The following is a 21429-nucleotide window of genomic DNA, read 5'->3' as shown; positions in this document are numbered from 1 at the left end:
TAATGAAGACATACATTCTTCTTAATTTTACTCTTGTTCTTTTTAAAGATTTGTCTGAATATAGAAGATGCATGATTTCTTAGGATCATATGCTGTTTGTAGCCATAAGTTAAATCATGTCTCTTCTCATCATGACTTTGGAACTCCCTGAATAAAAGTGAGAGTTGAGATAAATAGGGAAAAAAAATTTTTTAAGCCAGAGCTATGCATATTTTAGATGATGGGTAGTATCCTTTTAAGGTCTCAAATGTTACAGCATCAATTATAAATTATTAATATTGAAAGGTAGTAATGAAATACTTATGATCAAAAGGATTGAGAAATTCTAAATGAAGACATTTCAGTTAAGCTCATAAAATTTCATTTTATCCTTGGGAGGCCGAAACAGGAGGATCACGAGGTCAGGCGTTTGAGACCAGCCTGGCCAACATGGTGAAACCCCATCTCTACTAAAAATACAAAAATTTAGTCAGGCGTGGTGGCACATGCCTGTAATCCCAGCTACTCGAGAGGCTGAGGCAGGGGAATTGCTTGAACTTGGGAGGTGGAGGTTGCAGTGAGCTGAGATCGTGCCACTGCACTCTAGCCTGGGTGACACTGCGAGACTCGGTCTCAAAAAAAAAAAAAAAAAAAACCCACATTGGTAGGGAGTGATGGAAAATTTTTATTTAAAATAATTAAATTAAAAATAAAAACAAAAGTTTTTAAAAAATATTTTCATTTAAAAGGGGATTAACATTATTGATACCTGGATAACTAATCATATTAAAAGACTATATGGTTCCAGCTCAACTTTTAATATATTGTATCCTTTAAAATTATCATGAAGATTATCATTCTTTTGGGAAAGTTTTTCTTTTTGTTTTTTGTTTGTTTGTTTTTGAGACGGAGTTTCGCTCTTGTTACCCAAGCTGGAGTGCAGTGCTGCAATCACGGCTCACTGCAACCTCTGCCTCCCAGGTTCAAGCAATTCTCCTGTCTCAGGCTCCCCAGTAACTGGGATTACAGGCATGTGCCACCATGCCCAGCTAATTTTGTATTTTTAGTAGAGATGAGGTTTCTCCATGTTGGTCAGACTAGACTGGTCTCGAACTCCTAACCTCAGGTGATCCACCCACCATGGCCTCCCAAAGTGCCGAGATTACAGGCATGAGTCACCACGTCCAGCTGGGAAAATTTTTTAGATAGCAAAGATTTCAAATGTTAAAAGAGATAAAATTCAGGTTTATACTATCATAAACATTGAGTCAGAAAATCATTACTGTATAGAAGTTGCTTTCCTGATCAAGTCTGAAGTTCAGCTAGTGCTAGAGAACTATTTTCTATGACTTGCTTTAACCAAGTTTTATTTTAAGCTGTTTCTTTCATAGAAGGGCCATGAAAACAGAATAGGAGGAGATAAGGGATTGGTTTGGTCTTTTTCAATAAAGATAGAAGTTGTTGAGGTTTTCTGAATTAATACTGACTTAGATTGTGACCTTTTAGATTCGGTGTTGAGCTCTGTGTTCTATTACTTCCTAAAAGATAATGCTTAAACATTAAGCATTAGTGTGCTCTTCATGTTAATATGGCAGAGTTTTGTAAACTAAATTAAAACTTACTGATATATTGGAGTTTAAGCCAAGGGAAAGAATGAGTACTATCTTTCCAGGTCTCTTAAGGGTAAAAGCTTATTCTGAGATTGTCTGTCCATTGAGATTATTAGATTTCTGAATTGCAAATATGCTTTGTGCTCCAGAAGAATTAGAGGAAAAGCAGATACTAGAATTCTAATTGAAGTACATATATAGCAGTCTTTGTTTATAGTGTAGAATTCTTTATATTTTGTACAAAAGCTAATTCTTTTGGTAAAACGAACCATTTACAGTTTCGTTTTGGATTCTGAGTCAAAGGATTTTCCTTTCAATGTTTGTCTCAATTTTAGTCTGGTCTTTTGTACTTTTCTTCAGAAGAAATGAATTAAAGGGTACGGCTGCATAAAGTGGGGTTTTATCCTAATGTATTGGAAATAAATGATAAACTTAATTTTGCCTTTACTTTTTTACTTTAAAACTTTTTGATGTTTTAGGGGTTGTAAACTGATAAGGAGTGTGTATATTGGACTAACTCTCTTGTCAGTAACAGTTATAAACTCTTAACAAAATATAGAAAGCAATGATTAGGCAGCTTTGCAGAGCAATCAAAACAAGGCAGAAACTGCAGAGTCTGTGTTGGAAAAGATTCAGGCTGGGTGTGGTGGCTCATGCCTGTAAACCCAGCACTTTGGGAGGCCAATATGGGAGAATCGCTTATGCCCAGGAATTTGAGATCAGGCTGGGAGATATAGGGAGACCTGTTTTCTGCAGGAAAAAACAAACAAACAAAAAACCTAAAAATTAGCCAGGTTTGGTGGCCCATGCCTATAGTCCCAGCTACTCAGGAGGCTGTGGTTGGAGGACTGCTTGAGCCCGGGAGGAGGAGGCTGCAGTGAGCCAAAATCACGCCACTGCACTCCAGCGCAGGTTACAGAGACCCTGTCTCAAAAAATAAGAGATTCACCTTAACCAGCTTTTACCCATAGGGTAATTCCAGTTTGTGCCGTTTACTTGGGGATAGAATTCAAGTCTAATGTGGTAGTCTTGATGGGCTGAGGAGTCATTTGGGACTTCTAGAACACCTGAAAATTAGAAATTTTGGGAAGGAGAGTACCTCAGAGAGTAAGCCCTAAAATCTGCCTACATATTCCTTCCAAATCCTTGGTGGATTCCCAAATTGTGCTTGTGCAGTGTGATTATTTAAAGGAACCCAGCAGAAAGCAAGTTAAAGTCTAAAGAATTCAGCAGAGATTGCAGCTGCTCAAGGACAAACAGTTTGAAATTCAAATTCCACTAAGAAGGACTGAGTAGCTGGCACGGTGGCTCATGCCTGTAATCCCAGCACTTTGGGAGGCTGAGGTGGGCGGATCACAAGGTGAAGATATCGAGACCATCCTGGCCAACATGGGAAAACCCCCTCTCTACTAAACATACAAAAATTAGCTGGGCACACGCCTGAAGTCCCAGCTACTCAGGAGGCAGAGGCAGAAGGATCACTTGAACTCAGGAGTCGGAGGTTGCAATGAGCCGAGACTACACCACTGCCCTCCAGCCTGGAGACAGAGCAAGACTCCATCTTAAGAAAAAAAAAAAGGACTGAGTAAATACTTGGTGTTTCACAATGAACCCCCAAAATATCATTCCTTAAGGAAGAATTAAAGCATCCAATAACAAAAGGCTGTGCTTCAGCACTAAGGACAAAATGGAAAGAAACTCACTGTAACGAAGCTTAAAATCTCACAGCATCAAAGTTATCCATTAGTAATTTAAAACTAGAACAAAACAATATTTTTAAGAAGAAAACAATTCAGAGTCACCACAGCATATCCCCAAAGCTCAGTACATAATAAACAAGTATTAAATATGCAAAGAAAAATTATGTGATCCTTTTGACTCAACTTCCCTGATGGAAAAAAAAAAATGTGGTCCGTACCATACTCAATAGAAAATACATAGATGCAAATGCACAAGTGACCTCTATGAGATGGATTTTAAAATAGCTTTAAAATATGTTTAAAGAATTTACAAGAAAAGAGATAATGGGTGAACAGATTGGGAGTTTTGGCAGAAAAATAGGAATTAAAAACCCAGTGGAGGCCAGGTGCAGTGGCTCACACCTATAATCCCAGCACTTTGGGAGGCTGAGGTGGGTGGATCACTTAAGGTCAGGAGTTTGAGACCAGCCTGACCAACATGGTGAAACTCTGTCTCTACTAAAAATACAAAATTAGCCAAGCACTGTGGTGCATGCTGATAATCCCAGCTACTTGGGAGGCTGAAGCAGGAGAATGACTTGGACCTGGGAGGTAGAGGTTGCAGTTAGCCAAGCATGCCGTTGCACTCCAACCTGGGCAACATGAGCAAAACCTCATCTCAAAAAATAAAAATTGTAAAAATAATAAAACCCAATGAAAAGTCTTGTAATGAAAAAAAAAGTATCTGAAATTAAAAATTTCATTGGACGGACTTACCAGTAAACTAGGCACAACAGAGGAAAGACTGAAAAAGCAAGTAGGTTATCAAACCAAAGCACAGAAAGGAAAAAAAAAGCAGCAGAGGTTTGAGACCTTTGGGACCTTATCAGTTCCTGTAATTTGAAGCAGAGAAGGAAAGGCAGAGAATAGGGCAAGAGAAATCTTGAAGCAATAATGCCTGAAATTTTCCCCAAAGTGTTGAAAGACACCAACATACAGATCTAAGAAGTTCAGTGAACCCCCAAGCAGAATAAATACAACAAAGACTACATCTGAGTACATCACATTGCCAAAAAAAAAAAAAAAAAAATCTTAAAAGCAACCAAGGTGGGGAGTGGGAAGGAATAGCATTACATTAGATGAACAAGAGTGATGGCTAACATCAGAAATGATGGAATTCAGAAAATGATGGAATGACAGCTTTAAGGTGCAAAGATTAAACAACAAAGGTTAACTTAAAACTCTGTATCCAGGCCAGTTGCGGTGGCTCACACCTGTAATCCCAGCACTTAGGGATGCTGAAGTGTGCAGATCACCTGAGGTCAGGAGTTCGAGACTACCCTGACCAACATGGAGAAACCCCATCTACTAAAAATACAAAATTAGCCAGGCATGGTGGCGCATGTCTGTAATCCCAGCTACTCGGGAGGCTGAGGCAGAAGAATCGCTTGAAACCAGGAGGCAGAAGTTGCAGTAAGCCAAGATAGTACCACTGCACTCCAGCCTAGGTGACAGAGTGAGACTCTGTCTCAAAAAAAAAAAAAAAAAAAATCTGTATCCAGTTAAAATATCCTTCAAGATGTTAAGGAAATGGCCAGACTCAATGGCTCATGCCTGTAATCCCAACACTTTGGGAGGCTGAGGCAGGAGAATCCCTTGAGGCCATGAGTGATGAGCCTCAGCAACCTAGTGAGACCCCACACAAAAAATAAAATTAGCTGGGCATGGGCTGTGACAATACTAGTATACTCCAGCCTGGGGACAGAGTGAGTCCCTATCTCTTGAAAAAATTATGACAAAATATTTTCCAGATGAAAACAGAATTTGTTGCTGGTAGACTGACATGATATGGAATGCTTTATGAAATTCTTCAAGCTGAAGGAAAATATAAATCTGAAGTGAAAAACAATATCTGAAATTAAAATTTTCATTGGATGGACATCAGTAAATGGATTTCTCAATGGGAACCTGTATCTCCAGAATGGAATTAAGAACTTTGAAATGATAAAAATGTTAGTAAATAAGAAAGACACTTTCCTTTTTTATTTTTCTAAATATCATTGCTGTTTAAAGCAAACAAAAATAATATTGCAGTATTTATATGTATAAGTAAAATATGGGACAGAAATAGCATGAAGGGACAGAAGGGGTAATAAATTTAATTATATTGAAATAATATTACATTGTACACAAAGTGTGATAGTATTAGTATAAGATAGATTGTAATCTCTCACCCCGTCACTGAAAAAAACAGTGCAGTAGATCTAAAAAGCCATTAGAGAAGATGAAATGGGTTACTAAGGATTATGTCATTGGTCAAGTGAAATCAAGGAAAGGAAAACAGAATAAAGAAGAGTAAGGCAAAACAATGGGATGGTAGGGCTGCAATAAAGTAATGTCACTAAGTAAACTGCTTACATTCCTCCTTCCTGAACTGTTATGGGATTTTTTTTTCAGGGGGTCAGGGGTTTTTTTAGAGACTCTCTGTCACCCCAGGCTGGAGAATTGCTTGAATTGAATTGATTGCATCCCAGCAGTGGTGCAGTCATACCTCTCTGTAGTCTCAAACTCCTGGGCTCAAGTGGTCTTCCTGCCTCAGCCTCCCAAAGTGCTGGGATTACAGGCATGAGCCACTGCACCCTGCCCAAACTATTGTTTTAAACGCATTAGGTCGTTGAGCCCTCAAGACTATGTGGAAGTTTGATGATTTGTTAGGAGCACTCACAAGACTCAGCATAGAGTCTTACTCCTGACAATGATTTATTAGAGCAAAAGGATACGAAGCAAATTCAACAAAGGGAAAAAAGGGAATTAGTGAAGTTCAGAGGAAACCAAGTACCAGCTTCTAAGAGTTCTCTCCTAGTCAAGTTACACAGGATGTCACTCCAGCAACAAGTGACAGCTGTGAAACTGTTACGCCTCACTGTTAGGGATAGTAAGCTTCTTAGGGAACAGAAGGAATCTCCTCAAATTCAAGTTCCCAGATACCTGGCAAGGGCCGACATTGCCAGCAGGCCTTTCTAGGGATGGCAGTCTCAGGCACTCTTTTCTGCACAATGGTTCAGATCAAAGTGCTTATATTGGGTAGAGGGGGACCTATGGAAGCCCAAATTTGGGTGTCAGAGACCTAATAGGGTGAAGACAGTGTCTACCCTGATGGACAGTAGGTATGAGGTGTCAGGGACAGAGTGAGGCAGTTATTTACATGATGGATGGGGCAACCTGGAATAAGGAATAAGCTCAAGCACAGAGAGGAGTGTCTGTATGGGGTAAGAGTGTCAGCAGAGATGGTAGATTGGTTGCATACTAAAGACTTGACTGAATAAAGTGAACATAGTAACCATAGTGGAAGCCAGGTTTCTCACCATCAGAGAAGGTAATTATAGAAAGGTGGTGGCCAGGCTCGTTGGCTCACACCTGTAATCCCAGCACTTAAGGAGGCCGAGGTGGGTGGATCATGAGGTCAGGAGATCAAGACCATCCTGGCCAACATGGTGAAACCCCATCTCTACTGAAATACAAAAAACTAGCTGGGCGTGGTGGCATGTGCCTGTAGTCCCAGCTATCAGGAGGCTGAGGCAGGGGAATCACTTGAACCTGGGAGGTGGAGGTTGCAGTGAGCCTAGATTGTACTACTGCATTCCAGCCTAGGCGACACATCAAGACTCTACCTCAAAAAAAAAAAAAGAAAGGAAGAAAAAAAAAGAAGGAAGAAAGGGGGAAACTAGATTGAAACCTGGAGTTCAGCTTGAATTGTGTTTAAGTGTGAATTCATGGTTTAAAATCTATAAAAATAGATGAAATATCAGCTGGGTGCAGTGGCTCACACCTGTAATCCCAACACTTTGGGAGGCTGAGGCAGGCAGGTCTCGAGGTCAGGAGTTTGAGACCAGCCTAGCCAACATTGCAAAACCCCATCTCTACTAAAAATACAAAAATTAGCCAAGTGTGGTGGTGCACACCTGTAGTCCCACCTACTTGGGAGGCTGAGGTATGAGAATCAGTTGAACCTGGGAGGCAGAGGTTGCAGTGAGCCGAGATCATGCCACTGCATCCAGCCCAGGCGACAGAGCAAGATCCTGTCTCTAAATAAATAATAAATATAGAGGAAATATAGACATAAACATATAAATATACACGTGTATATGTGTCCAAATACATATATTCCCTAGTCTGTCCACCAAGGTGGTCTTGGAGCAGTTATTACTATCAGTAGTAATGAGCACATATAGTACCCTTATCTTGCCTTCCAAATAGTTCACTGTCTTAGTCTGCTTGGGGGGCATTACAAAATACCATAGACTGGGCAGCTTAAACAACAGAAAAAAATTAAATTTCTGTTGTTTAAGCTGCCCACAGTTTTTCTAAATTTATTTAGAAAGTTCTGTTGTTTAAGCCTCACAGTTTTAGAAACCTGGAAGTCCAAAGTACCAGCCAATTTGGTTTCTGGTGAGAGCTTTCTTCCTGGCATGCAGATGGCCACCTTCTCACCATGTCCTCATGTGGCAGAGAGCACAAGCTCTCTGGTGTCCTCTGTTAGAAGTCACTAATCCCATCATGAAGGTACCAACGTCATTACCTCATCTAACCATAAGTACTTCCCAAAGGCCGAATTGCCAAACACCAACACATTGCTGGTGAAAGCTTCAACATATGAATTTGAGGGACACAAACATTCAGTCTATAACATCAACTAAAGGAACCAACTTGTCATCTAGAGTTCCAAGTGCCTTAAAAAATGGGGAAAATAAAAAATAAAAATAAAAAAAGGAACCAAGGCTCCTTGATAAAATGGCTAAATTCAGGGCTGGGGCAGAGAAAATACATGAGCTTGGAAAATCTTGTGCCAGAAAAGAAGAAAGTGCCAAAAGAATGATGAGGATGAATCATTGAAATGACACACAGATTAAAAGGGTTCCCACTGGACAAATGTGAGTATCAAAATAAATAATTATAGTAATTATATATAACCCATCAGACGAAATAAACCATGAGTTCATGTAAATATATGAATATATACATACAAATTACAAGCATAATGAGGAATGTGATATTTATGTGGTTTAAAGGTACCTCTCCAGGCCGGGTGCAGTAGCTCACACCTATAATTCCAGCATTTTGGGAGGCCAAGGCGGGTAGATCACCTGAGGTCAGGAGTTCGAGACCAGCTTGGCCAACATGATAAAACCCTGGCTCTACTAAAAATAAAAAATTAGCTGGGTGTGGTGGCAGGCGCCTGTAGTCTCAGCTACTCAAGAGGCTGAGGCAGGAGATTTAATCACTTGAACAAAGGAGGCAGAGGTAGCAGTAAGCCAAGATTGTGCCACTGCACTCCGACCTGGATGACAGAGGGAGGCTCGATCTCAAAAAAAAAAAAAATTGTCCATTTCATCTCATTATCTAATTTATTGGCATACAATTGTTTATGGTATTCCCTTATAATCCTTATTTCCAAAAGATCAGTAGTAATTTCTCTCTATTTTTCCTGGTTTTAGTAATTTTGTCTTTTCTTTTTCTTGGTGAGTCTAGCTAAAGTTTTGTCAATTTTGTTAATCTTTTCAAAGAACCAACTTCAGGTTTTGTTGATTTTCTCTTTCTTTCCTCTCCAATTATGATTTTCTTCCTTTAGCTTGCTTTGGATTTAGTTAATCTTTTCAAAGACTGGGCATGAGTCACCATGCTCAGTCCACAGTAATCTTTTTTAAAATGTAAAAATCACTCCTTGTTAAAGCCATTCTCTGGCTTCTTTTCTCACTTAGGAAAAAAAAGAAAAAGAAAAAAAGCACTTTACCACTAATTTAGAAATTCCTGCTTACTTGATCTGGCCCGTCTAGCACTTAGATCTCTTCATTTCTTCCTCTCAAACACAAAACTCCAGACTTACTGCCTTCTTTAAGATCTTAAAATGCCCTGTTCAATTTGACTTACAGTATTTACACTAGCTGTTCATTCTGCCTGGAAAAATCTTCACAAAAAGACTTTTGTCATTCAGATATTAAACGTCATCTCCTTAGAGAAGTTTTCTCTGACCACCATCCTAAATTGGCCACCCAGTTGCTGTTTCTTTTTAGATTATTTTTGTAGAGATAGGATCTTCCTATATTGCCCAGGGTGATCTCCAACTCCTGACCTCAAGGGATTTTCCCCCTTGACCTACCAAAGTGCCGGGATTACAGGTGTGAGCACCACACCCACCCAGATGTTCTGTACAGCATCACATGTTTAGCATTCCTAATCCAACCATCTGAAATTAAAACACTCCAAAAATCAAAACTTTTTGATCATTAACATGATGCCACAGTGGAAAATTCCTCACCTGACCACACGTGAAAAGTTGTAGTTCGCCGGGCACAGTGGCTCACGCCTGTACCCAGTACCTTGGGAGGTGGAGGCAGGCGGATCATGAGGTCAAGAAATCGAGACCATCCTGGCCACATGGTGAAACCCTGTCTCTACTAAAAACTACAAAAATTAGCCGGGCGTGGTGGCAGGGCGCCTGTAGTCCCAGCTACTCGGGAGGCTGAGGCAGAATTGCTTGAACGCGGGAGGTGGAGGTTGCAGGGAGCCGAGATCGCGCCACTGCAGTCCAGCCTGGAGCCTGGCGACACAGCGAGACTCTGCTTCAAAAAAAAAAAATTGTAGTCAAAATGTTGTTCGATACACACACGCTTTTTAAAATTGCATAAAATTACCCTGAGGCTATGTGTATAAGGAGTATATGAAACATCTTTAATAATTTTACTTATCTGGGTTGAGCGTGGTGACTCATGCCTGTAATCCAAGCACTTTGGAGGCCAAGGCAGGCGGGTCGCCTGAGGTTGGGAGTTTAAGACCAGCCTGACCAACATGGTGAAACCCCGTCTTAAAAAAAAAAAAAAAAAAAAAATATTTATCCCTACTTCTGTTGCTTCTTACCAGAATATAATTTCCACAAGGCCAGTACCTGACAAACACACATGCTACAGATTCAATCTTTATCGAATGAATTTAATGTTTATTTTCCAAGTTTTCTAATTAACATTACTTCTATAATAGTATCAATTTTAGAATATTCAAATAGTATTTTAATAAGTAGACCATTAGCCCGAGTTCAAATTCTGCTACTACAGCAAACTAGATGTATGAATCAAGTCAAATTTCTTTTTTTTGAGACGGAGTCTCGCTCTGTCGCCCAGGCTGGAATGCCGTGGTGCGATCTCGGCTCACTGCAACCTCCGCCTCCTGGGTTAAAGCGATCCTCCTGCCTCAGCCTCCCGAGTAGCTGGGACTACAGGCACGCGCCGCCACGCCCGGCTAATTTTTGTATTTTTAGTAGAGCCGCGGTTTCGTCATGTTGGCAAGGCTGGTCTCGAATTCCTGACCTCAAATGATCCGCCTGCCTCGCCATCGAAAGTACTGGGATTACAGGAGTGAGCCACGGCGTCCAGCCGAGGCAAATTTCTTAATCTTCTTCTTTCCTCACTTGTAAAACTAGAATACTGTTTTCTTAAGGCTAAATCATAAAACAATGTAAAAGCGTCTCAGCACTCAACGAAATTTTTCTAACATAACGAAAAACTCCTCATTGCTCCTTGCCTTGCCCTTAGCCTCAACGCTTGAAGTCCCGACCAATCCCTCAGCGGGTTCAGAGGGAGCCACTCTAGCCGCCTACCGCCAGGGAGTGCAGGGGCCGCCGGGAAGGAGGCAGGACCCGGACGCCAGGGCACGCACTTCCTTCCATGCCTTCTTTACACCAATCGCCCTCTGGTGTCCCACCCCTTCCGTTCTGGGAAAACACGAGCACCTAGAACGACTTCCGGCGGGAGCTGTGCAGCTCCTTATCATGGTGAGTTGGCTGGTGGGGTGAGGGTTTCGGCTGTAGGGGATTCGGCTTATCTGTTTCCGAAGCGGCCTTGAAATCCCTCAACCACCCAGAGTAGGGTGTCATTGGAGTTGAAGTCGGGTCCCTTAGAAGGAGCGTCTGTCTCCCAAAATGTTCCCCTCAGAGTTCTGGTCCCCCTCGGCCTCTCACCTTGTTCCGTGGTTGCTCAGGATCCCCGTCCCGCTGCAGGCCGAGCTTTCAGCTCCTGGCGAGTTTCTGACTTCTTTCTGCCGAGATTTCTTTAATGTAATAAAAGTTTTGGCCAGCGTCAGCAACTAGACCACCAACAAAAAATCTGAAAACAAGTCCGCAGCAACAATGTGATAGTGATTCTTAGAACAGTGGCGATAACGCCAGCGGAAGAAAAAGAAGGTTAGTAGTAATAGGGTTTTAAGACAGACGCCTCACTCTGCAGCTTGGCTTTACTAAATATTAAGTAGCCTGATTACGGCGTCAACTTCGATAAGCGCAGTAAATAAAGAAAGTCAAGGTGTTGATAGACCGTCTTATTGCTGTTTTATTTCTGCGTTTGTAGAAACTAGAGGAAGACCCAGTAGGACGTTTGGCTGTTGGGTTATGGTGTTTTCTCTCAAATTTGTTATAATTAGTATTTGCCTTTAGAGCTCAAATATATAGCTCTTAACGATAAGCGGTTGGGATTTCGAGTGTCAAAGTGGGGTGTACCTTTTGAAAATGGATTTATTAGAAAAATTCCTGGAGTACTTATTGATAACGTATGTATGAGAAAGAAACCACATTTCTGTGCTTAAGCTTTTGTCACTGTACTAAGTTTTTTACTTAAGTGGATATGGTCGGGAAAATGTCTTATTCACACACTTTATATTTTGTAAATTTCCTGTAGTCCTTTTGCACACAGAAAATGGGTAAAAGTTTACCCTGGCTAATGATCAAACAGCCGCCAGTTACACTCTCCAAAACTTTCACCATTGGCCGAGCGCGGTGGCTCACGCCTGTAATCCCAGCACTTTGGGAGGCTGAGGCGGGTGGATCACGAGGTCAGGATTTTGAGACCAGCCTGGCATGGTGAAACCCCGTCTCTACTAAAGATACAAAAAATTAGCTGGGCATGGTGGCGGGCACCTGTAATCCCAGCTACTTGGGAGGCTGAGGCCAGGGATTACTTGAACCCAGGAGGCGGAGGTTGCAGTGAGCCAAGATCATGTGATTGCACTCCAGCCTGGGCAAAAGAGCAAGACTCCATCTCAAAATAAATAAATAACAGTCATTATTGTGTAGCCTGTACTCGGAGTTATATTTCTAAAATTTGACCACATCACTCCCTTGCTCAAATGTTCTTTTTGTTGTTCTGTAGCACTCAAGATGAAGTCCTGTTTATATACAAGCCATCCGTTATCAAGCTTCTTACTTTTACAGCTTTTCTCTCTCTGTTTTTTTCTTTGAGATGGAGTTTCACTCTTGTTGCCCAGGCTGAAGTGCAATGGTGCGATCTTGGCTCACTGCAACCTCTACCTCCTGGGTTCAAGCGATTCTCCTGCCACAGCCTCCCTACTAGCTGGGATAACAGGCGTGTGCTAATTTTTTATTTTTAGTAGAGATGGAGTTTCTCCATGTTGGCCAGGATGGTCTCAATCTCTTGACCTCGTGATTCACCCGCCTTGGCCTCCCATAGTGCTGGTATTACAGGCATGAGCCACCAACCGTGCCCGGTTTTTTTTTTTTTTTAATGCATACATGTATGCAATATCCATCTTTCAGCCACCATGAACAAATTGCAAATCATGCTGTATGAATTGACTTCTGTACATAATTTGCATATGCCCTTCCATCTGCCTGAATTTTTCTGTTCTCTACTGGCTGTCCATATCAGTATAACCCTTATATATCCTTCATTGTTTTTCATGAGCCTTTCCCCTATGTTCCAGTATCCTGTTAGTTGCTTCTCCTTTATGCTTTGGTGGTACCTTGGGCTTTTACATGCACATACCAGTTTTGTTACATAAGCTGCACAAAGTGAATACATATAATGGAAACTTAATTTGCCTGTAATTCTGATGATTTGAAGGGATTTGAAGGTAAAGGGACAAGAGGTTATTAAAATTCAGAGGTCTTTCAGATTACACACCTTCATTAACTCACAGCCCTAATTTAATAAAGTTAAACTTGGATCTCTTGTGCTTTTTGCCAATAACATCTGTAATCCTTACAGACTATGTTAAAAATTGTGTATTTATTTGTCTTTCCCACTTTGTAGACTGTAAGCTCATTGAGAGCAGGACCTGTATGTTTCACTCTGGTATTCCTAGAGCCTTGTACAGTGCCTGGCCCAGAGGAAGTTTTCAATAAACATCTGTTTTATAAAACACTGAAAACCTATGGCACTACATCTTTATGCTTGAAACATTAGTATTAGTAATGCAGGGAAACAGTATTTAAGGTTTGTTTTAAAGGATATTGAGAAAAAAGTAAGAACATGCTATGTGAAACAGTGCTTTCTTAGAAAATATAAAGAAAAATAGCCCTCATCGTTAGCGAAGTTACTAAGAAATTACAAAGCAAGATAACAAGGTGAAAGCTATACTTTGGTTAATGCAAATAAGTCACATAACAAACACTGTATTTGGAATGATCTAGTAAGACTTCATGTAAAAAGTGAAACTGAGTACTTTGTGCCCTACTCTTAATCTAATACTTGTTTGTCACTATATGAATAAGAGCTTGAGTTAGACAGATCTGGCCATTTCACTCAAAAGTGGTATGATGATGAGACAAGAGTAGACCAGTCTGAAGTTGAGGGTTTCTATCTACAGTAAGAGATTAAGACTGGAGTTGAGGGTTTCTATCTGGAGTAAGAGATAACGCTGGAAAGAAACAGGCTAAGTTGTAAACCTGGAAATTCAGGTTGTAAAATTTGGAGTTTATTTTGATAGCAGTGGAGGGCCAATATAATTTTGGGAAGAGTGATACAAACATTAGAATTTTCGTTTTGTTTTCAGTATGAACATGGTGTCAGAAGTGACCTTCTGCCCCTTAGAAACCTTGTTGATTCTCTTAATCAAACTTAAAGTCAGCTGAAGTTAAACAGAAGATGTCCAAAAATAACAGTATTAAGCAGAATTTTTTAAATCTTTGGGTCCAAAATATCTCACTTGTAATTCTTTAAGAAAAGAACATATATACATGTATAATATTTATATGTATGTACGTATATATTTATTTTGAGATAGGGTCTCACACTGTCGCCCAGGTTGGAGTAAAGTGCTGTGGTCCTGGCTCACTACAGCTTTGACTTCCCGGGCTCATGCAAAATCCTCCCACCTTGGCATCCTGAGGAGCTGGGACTACAGGCGTGAACCACCATGCCTGGCTAATTTTTTTCTTTTCAATTTTTTGTAGAGGCAGAGTCTCAGTATATTGCCTAGGCTGGTCTTGAACTCCTGAGCTCAAGTGATCCTCCTGCCTCAGCCTCCCAAAGTGGTGGGATTACAGGCATGAGCCAGCATAGCCAACCAAGAAAAAAATTTATTAACATTTATTAACATCTAAAGTAGAAATAGCATATATATTTTTTAAACTGGATTAGCTTAGTAGAGCCATAGGGTTATATATACATACTAGTCTTTATTTGAATATAAAATTGTAACATTTTTCTGGTGCTTTATTTTTACTTTTTAAAATATTTTTTTCCTTGTCATCTTACTACCTTTCTATTATGAAAATGTTCATACATACACAGAAGTAGAGAGACCATAATATAAGCACCCCTGTACTTGTCGCCTGGCATCAACAATTATCAACACTCTGCTGTTGTTTTTTTATGCCAAATATCTAGTGTTTGGCCTTTTTTCCTGCTTTTCCTGAGTCTCAGCCTAATGCAACTAATATGTCTAAGCTTTGAAGAAATGAGTTATCTCTTCTTATAACCACTTAAATGCTCTCTAGATGCAAACTATGTAGGAAAACCATGCTTGCATTGGATCTGAAAGTTTTTTACATTTATAATTGTTAATACCTCAGTTCCGCTGCTTTCTGGGTCTTCAGTGTTTGAGTCAAATTGACCAACTTTAGTGAGTTAGAAATGTAGTAAGGTTGGTATAGTGATTGTGGCTTTTACCATCTAGGAAAGGATTTGGTTAAAATTAAAATCCAAAAATTTAAGTATGTGGCACTTAGCAGTCAAATTACTGTGTATGGGCCATCAAAAATTGTGAAGAATTATTCCCCCCTGGAATGACAGTTACTTTCCTTTAGAATGACAAAATATTCTCTTTAAAAGTAACTGTAGAGTTTTGCTTTTAGAAACCTATGCCAGAAAAATTAATAGGGCCATGCCAAATTTTCAGCATATGAAAGGCTGAGTATTTTTGAATGATAACTGAAATAATTAGTAATCTCAAGTCTTTTGGCATTATTCCCATTCTTTTTTTTTTTTTTTTTTTAGACGGAGTCTTGCTCTATTGCCAGGCTGGAGTGCAGTGGCGCAATCTCGGCTCACTGCAACCTCCGCCTCCTGGGTTCAAGTGATTCTTCGCCTCAGCCTCCCGAGTAGCTGGGACCACAGGCACGTGCCACCATGCCCGGCTAATTTTTGTATTTTTAGTAGAGACAGGGTTTCGCCATGTTGCCTAGGCTAGTCTTGAACTCCTGACCTCGTGATCCACCCGCCTCAGCCTCCCGAAGTGCTGGGATTACAGGTGTGAGCCACTGTGCCTGGCTGAGCTTCTTGGTTTTTATGTCCTATTAAGGAAGGCTTCTCCAACTCCCAGGTTATAAAATAATACAGCCACACTTTCTTCAAGTATTCTATAATTCAATTTTAAAAATAATAAATTAGAGTAAGGAGTATGATAAGGGTGCAGCATTACCTTGATCAAAATACCAATTATTGACTAGCTAATATTTTCTCCCACTGATATTGGATACTGCCTTTGCTGTAAGTTAATTTCTCATATGGTGAACTCTCCTTTCTGCTAAGGCTTTCCCATATGGTTTCCCAAATTTGGGTTTCCCAAAATGGGTGGTAAATCCCCTCTCGTTGCCACTTGGTCTCCTCTCTCATTGGTGAGCCTTATCTTTACTATCCCCAAACTATATACTAGCAGGGGCCAGGGAGACTAGCCAGGATGTCAGATACTTTGATTGAATGCCTAAGAGAGAATCTCAGGGGTTTTACTATAATAGTTCCCTGAACTTTCAAATATATAGCTTTTTTTTTTCTTTTTGAGACAGAGTCTTATTCTGTTGTTCAGGCTAAAGTGCAGTGGCGTGATCTTGGCTCACTGCAACCTCCACCTCCCAGACTCAAGAGATTCTGAGGCCTGCCTCAGCGTCCTGAGTAACTAGTATTACAGGCATGCACCCCACACTCAGCTAATTTTTTTTATTTTTATTTTTTTCAGGAGAGAACTGGAGTATAATTTTTACATTCTTCATAGAGACGGGGTTTCACCAGGTTGGCCAGGCTGGTCTTGAACTCTTGGCCTCAAGTGATCGCTCTGCCTCAGCCTCCCAAAGTGCTGTGATTACAGGCAGGAGCCCCAAACACAGCCATATATATAGCTTTAATTAGGTGGATTTTCAGTAGAAATTTCCAGTAGAGCTTTTTGGCAAACAATATTTTTTTCGGTTCAAATTGCCTTTTCCATTTAAAAATAAAGAGTGTGGTCTGGAGCTAAAAAGCCTGGGTTTGAATTTCTACTCAGCGATTTACTAGCTCTGTGATTTTGGATGACTTACTAAAAGTTGTCTCCACCACACAGGTTTATTGTGAATATTAAATTTGTAAATATACATAAAGTGTCTAGTAAAAGTGTTTGGCATATATTGAGTAGTTAGTAAATATTGGTTATTATTACCACTATATCATACCATATCATAGGAATCACTATATCATAGGAACTCTGAAGAAAATTAAATACTTAAATGGTGATTTGTATATTGTTTGTTTGTTTGAAAGGGGACAATTCATCTCTTTCGAAAACCACAAAGATCCTTTTTTGGCAAGTTGTTACGGGAATTTAGACTTGTAGCAGCTGACCGAAGGGTAAGTTATTCCTTAATCCCAATTTTAATTATTGCACAAACAACATTATAACATTAGAGAAAGATAATTTTTAAGGCAAATAGAAATCACTGTTGATCCCACCACACTGTTTTCATTTTTCTGTGTGGGAAAAATATTTTTTTTAGTGTGAAATTGCAGTCATTTGGTGTTGAATTGTTTTGCTTTGGTAGGAAGCTTCTGTTACAGTTTTGATTCTAATTCTGAAGTGTTTTAAAGAAAAATGGTTTTGTGATTGCTTTTTGTTATTAAGATTTCAAAAAAATAAATGGATCCAGTCTAAAGCCATGTTTTCTCATTTTTAATGTAGGCAAAAAAAATATGTCCTGCTTTGAGACTGTAAATAGAAAGATGTAATTGCCATCCTTTCAGACCACCAATGTAAACCTTCTAGTTATTGTGTTTCATGCTTCTCATTGTTGTCTAAATTATAAACTCTCTGAGGGATGTGACTATCTCTATTTTGCTCACCCTTTAATAGAAGTACAATATAAGCACCCAGTAAATATTTGATGACTTTTAAGTAAAGCTAGCTTCAATGAAACAATAATAAGCAGTACCAGTGAGCACTCCAATTGAAACTCTGCCATATTTTTACTTCTTTTCAACTCCCTTATCCTCATCTGCTTCCTTATTCAACTTAGATTCTATGCTTCATCATTATCATTTCCCTCCCACCAAAAACAAAAACCACATGATTATCTCAATTGACGCAGAGAAGGCATTTGACAAAATTCAACAGCCCTTTATGCTAAAAACCCTCAATAAACTCAGTATCGATGGAACGTATCTCAAAGTAATAAAAGCTATTTATGACAAACCAACAGCCAATATCATACTGAATGGGCAAAAACTGGAAGCATTCCCTTTGAAATCCGGCACTAGACAAGGATGCCCTCTCTCACCACTCCTATTCAATATAGTACTGGAAGTACTAGCCAGAGCAATCAGGCAAGAAAAAGAAAGAAAGGGTATTCAAATAGGAAAGGTGGAAGCCAAATTGTCTCAATTTGCAGACAAAATGATAGTATATCTAGAAGACCCCATCGCCTCAGCCCAAAAACTCCTGAAACTGATAAGCAACTTCAGCAAAGTCTCAGGATATAAAATCAATGTGCAAAAATCACAAGCATTCGTCTACACCAAAAACAGACTTAAAGAAAGCCAAATCAAGAACGAACTGCTATTCACAATTGCTACAAAAAGAATAAAATACCTTGGAATACAACTCACAAGGAACGTAAGAGACCTCTTCAAGGAGATCTACAAACCACTGCTCAACGAAATCAGAGAGGACACAAACAGATGGAGAAACATTCCATGTTCATGGTTAGGAAGAATTAATATCGTGAAAATGGCTATACTGCCCAAAGTAATTTACAGAATCAATGCTATCCCCATCAAGCTACCATTGACTTTCTTCACAGAACTGGAAAAAACCACCATGAACTTCATATGGAACCAAAAGAGAGCCCGCATAGCCAAATCAATTCTAAGCAAAAAGAGCACAGCAGGGGGCATCACACTACCGGATTTCAAACTATATACTACAAGGCTACAGTAATCAAAACAGCATGGTACTGGTACCAAAACAGAGATATAGACCAATGGAACAAAACAGAGGCACCGGAGGCAACACAACATATCTACAACTATACAATCTTTGATAAACCTGACAAAAGCAATGGGGAAAGGATTCCCTATTTAACAAATGGTGTTGGGAAAACTGGCTAGCCATGTGCAGAAAGCAGAAACTGGACCCCTTCCTGACACCTTACACTAAAATTAATTCCAGATGGATTAAAGACTTAAACATAAGACCTGGCACGATAAAAACCCTAGAAGGAAATCTAGGCAAAACTATCCAGGACATAGGAGTAGGCAAGGACTTCATGAACAAAACACCAAAAGCATTGTCAACAAAAGCCAAAACAGACAAATGGGACCTAATGAAACTTCACAGCTTCTGCACGGCAAAAGAAACAGTCACTAGAGTGAATCGGCAACCAACAGAATGGGAAAAAATTTTCGCAGTCTACCCATCTGACAAAGGGCTGATATCCAGAATTTACAAAGAACTCAAACAGATTTACAGGAAAAAAACAAGCCCATTCAAAAGTGGGCAAAGGATATGAACAGACACTTTACGAAAGAAGACATATATGAGGCCAACAATCATATGAAAAAATGCTCATCGTCACTGGTCATCAGAGAGATGCAAATCAAAACCACATTGAGATACCATCTCACGCCAGTTAGAATGGCGATCATTAAAAAATCTGGAGACAACAGATGCTGGAGAGGATGTGGAGAAAATGTGGAGAAAAAGGAACACTTTTACACTGTTGGTGGGAGTGTAAATTAGTCCAACCATTGTGGAAGACAGTGTGGCGATTCCTCAAGACCTTAGAAATAGAAATTCCATTTGACCCAGCAATCCCATTACTGGGTATATACCCAAAGGACTATAAATCGTTCTACTATAAGGACACATGCACACGAATGTTCATTACAGCACTGTTTACAATAGCAAAGACCTGGAACCAACCCAAATGCCCATTGATGATAGACTGGATTGGGAAAATGTGGCACATATACACCATGGAATATTATGCAGCAATCAGAAATGATGAGTTCGTGTCGTTTGTAGGGACATGGATGAATCTGGAGAACATCATTCTCAGCAAACTTGACACAAGAACAGAAAATGAAACACCGCATATTTTCACTCATAGGAGGGTGATGAAAAATGAGAACACATGGACACAGAGAGGGGAGTACTAAACACTGGGGTCTATTGGGGGGAAAAGGGGAGGGCCAGTGGGAGGGGGAGGTGGGGAGGGATAGCCTGGGGAAAAATGCCAAATGTGGGTGAAGGGGAGAAAGCAAACAAAACACACTGCCATGTGTGTACCTATGCAACTGTATTGCATGCTCTGCACATGTACCCCAAAACCTAAAATGCAATAAAAAATAAAAAAAAAAAAGAATCTTGCTATATTATCTAGGCTGCTCTTGAACTCCTGGGCTCAAGGGATTTTCCTGCCTCAGCCTCTTGAGTAGCTGGGATTACAGGGGTCCACCACCACTCGCAGCTAGTATCATTTTCTTGTATATGCTCTTAACTCTTTTGTGCTCCCCTTCCCTCTGTCATAATTCCTGGAAAATCCCTAACTTTCATTAAGTTCACTTTCTTTCTACTCTGTACTTACATGAAAGCAACTGAATACAACCTGAGAATTCTCACTTTGAATTCATGATCAAACAGACCATTAGCGCTGCCTATATTCTTTCATTCTATATTTCCTTCTTTCATTCAATTTTCCAGTTTCCTAATGGCTGTTTCATACCATGTTCTTTCATTTCTATCCTCAAGCTTCTAACGCCTTCTTCATCCTCACACTAACTCAATGATCTTGCTTTCTGTTTCACCCAGGGAAAAGAAGTAATCAGAAGAAAACCTCTATATCCTATCATTAGCACATCACCCACCACTCCGCCCTTCCTCCTATTTCTCTGGACAAGCTTTCAGTTCTCCTCTATAAGGCCAGTCCTTCCACTTGTTGCCTACTGAAAGATGATGTCCCTAAATTGTTCCGTTTCTTGTATTATTGTTTTTCTTGCATCATTCTCCTCTTTCTTGCATTGTAATTACATGTAATAAGTTCCACTCTCAGGGGTTGCTTCATTTCTCAGCTTGCTTTTGTAGCAAACACAAAAGAATTGTCAGTACTCTGTATTCACCTTCTCTTCTCCCCATCTCTATTAAACAGAGACCGGTTTGGCACTAGTCCCCATTAATTCATATAAATAGCTTTTACAAGGTAACAGTAACCTCGTATTGTCAAAATCAGGATCTGTCCTTATTTCTCACCTTACTTGATTGATGTTGAACAGCCAAGGTCAGTACTTTTTTTTTTTTTTTGGAGATGGAGTCTTGCTCTGTCATCCAGGCTGGAGTGCAGTGGCATGATCTCAGCTCACTGCAACCTTCACCTCCCTGGTTCGAGTGATTCTTCTGCCTCAGCTTCCCAGGTAGCTGGGATTACAGGCACCTGCCACCATGTCTGGCTAATTTTTTATTTTAGTAGAGATGGGATTTCACCATGTTGACCAGGCTGGTCTCAAACTCCTGACCTCAAGTGATTCACTTGCCTCGGCCTTTCAAAGTGCTGGGCTTACAGGTGTGAGCCATTGCACCAGGCCAAGATTAGTAACTTTTAGGAACATCATTATGCCCTTTATTCTGATTCAACAGTT

General features: G+C 40.1%; 1 protein-coding gene across 26 annotated transcripts in view; it reads left to right on the top strand.

Moving 5' to 3' along the window:
- Nucleotides 1-11053: 11053 nt before the first annotated feature.
- The window catches only part of SLC30A6 (solute carrier family 30 member 6), a 55455-nt gene continuing 45079 nt past the window's right edge, over nucleotides 11054-21429 (top strand). For 14 of the 26 annotated variants that reach the window (XM_078349559.1, XM_078349562.1, XM_078349567.1 and 11 more), the window contains exons 1-2: nucleotides 11054-11093; nucleotides 17065-17151. Coding sequence is in view for 4 of the 26 variants with exons in the window: in XM_078349549.1 (XP_078205675.1) it covers nucleotides 11091-11093; nucleotides 17065-17151 (90 nt within the window). In the remaining 22 variants the exon portion in view is untranslated. Of the gene's footprint in view, nucleotides 11502-15549; nucleotides 15803-17064; nucleotides 17152-21429 lie in introns of all 26 variants that reach the window. The other 12 variants (XM_078349561.1, XM_078349556.1, XM_078349557.1 and 9 more) reach the window with 3 other exon arrangements.

Source organism: Callithrix jacchus, chromosome 14 (assembly GCF_049354715.1).
Source record: "Callithrix jacchus isolate 240 chromosome 14, calJac240_pri, whole genome shotgun sequence".
Lineage (NCBI taxonomy): Eukaryota > Metazoa > Chordata > Mammalia > Primates > Cebidae > Callithrix > Callithrix jacchus.
Note: the sequence above shows the minus strand (reverse complement) of the source record. Positions and strands in the feature narration are given on the sequence as shown.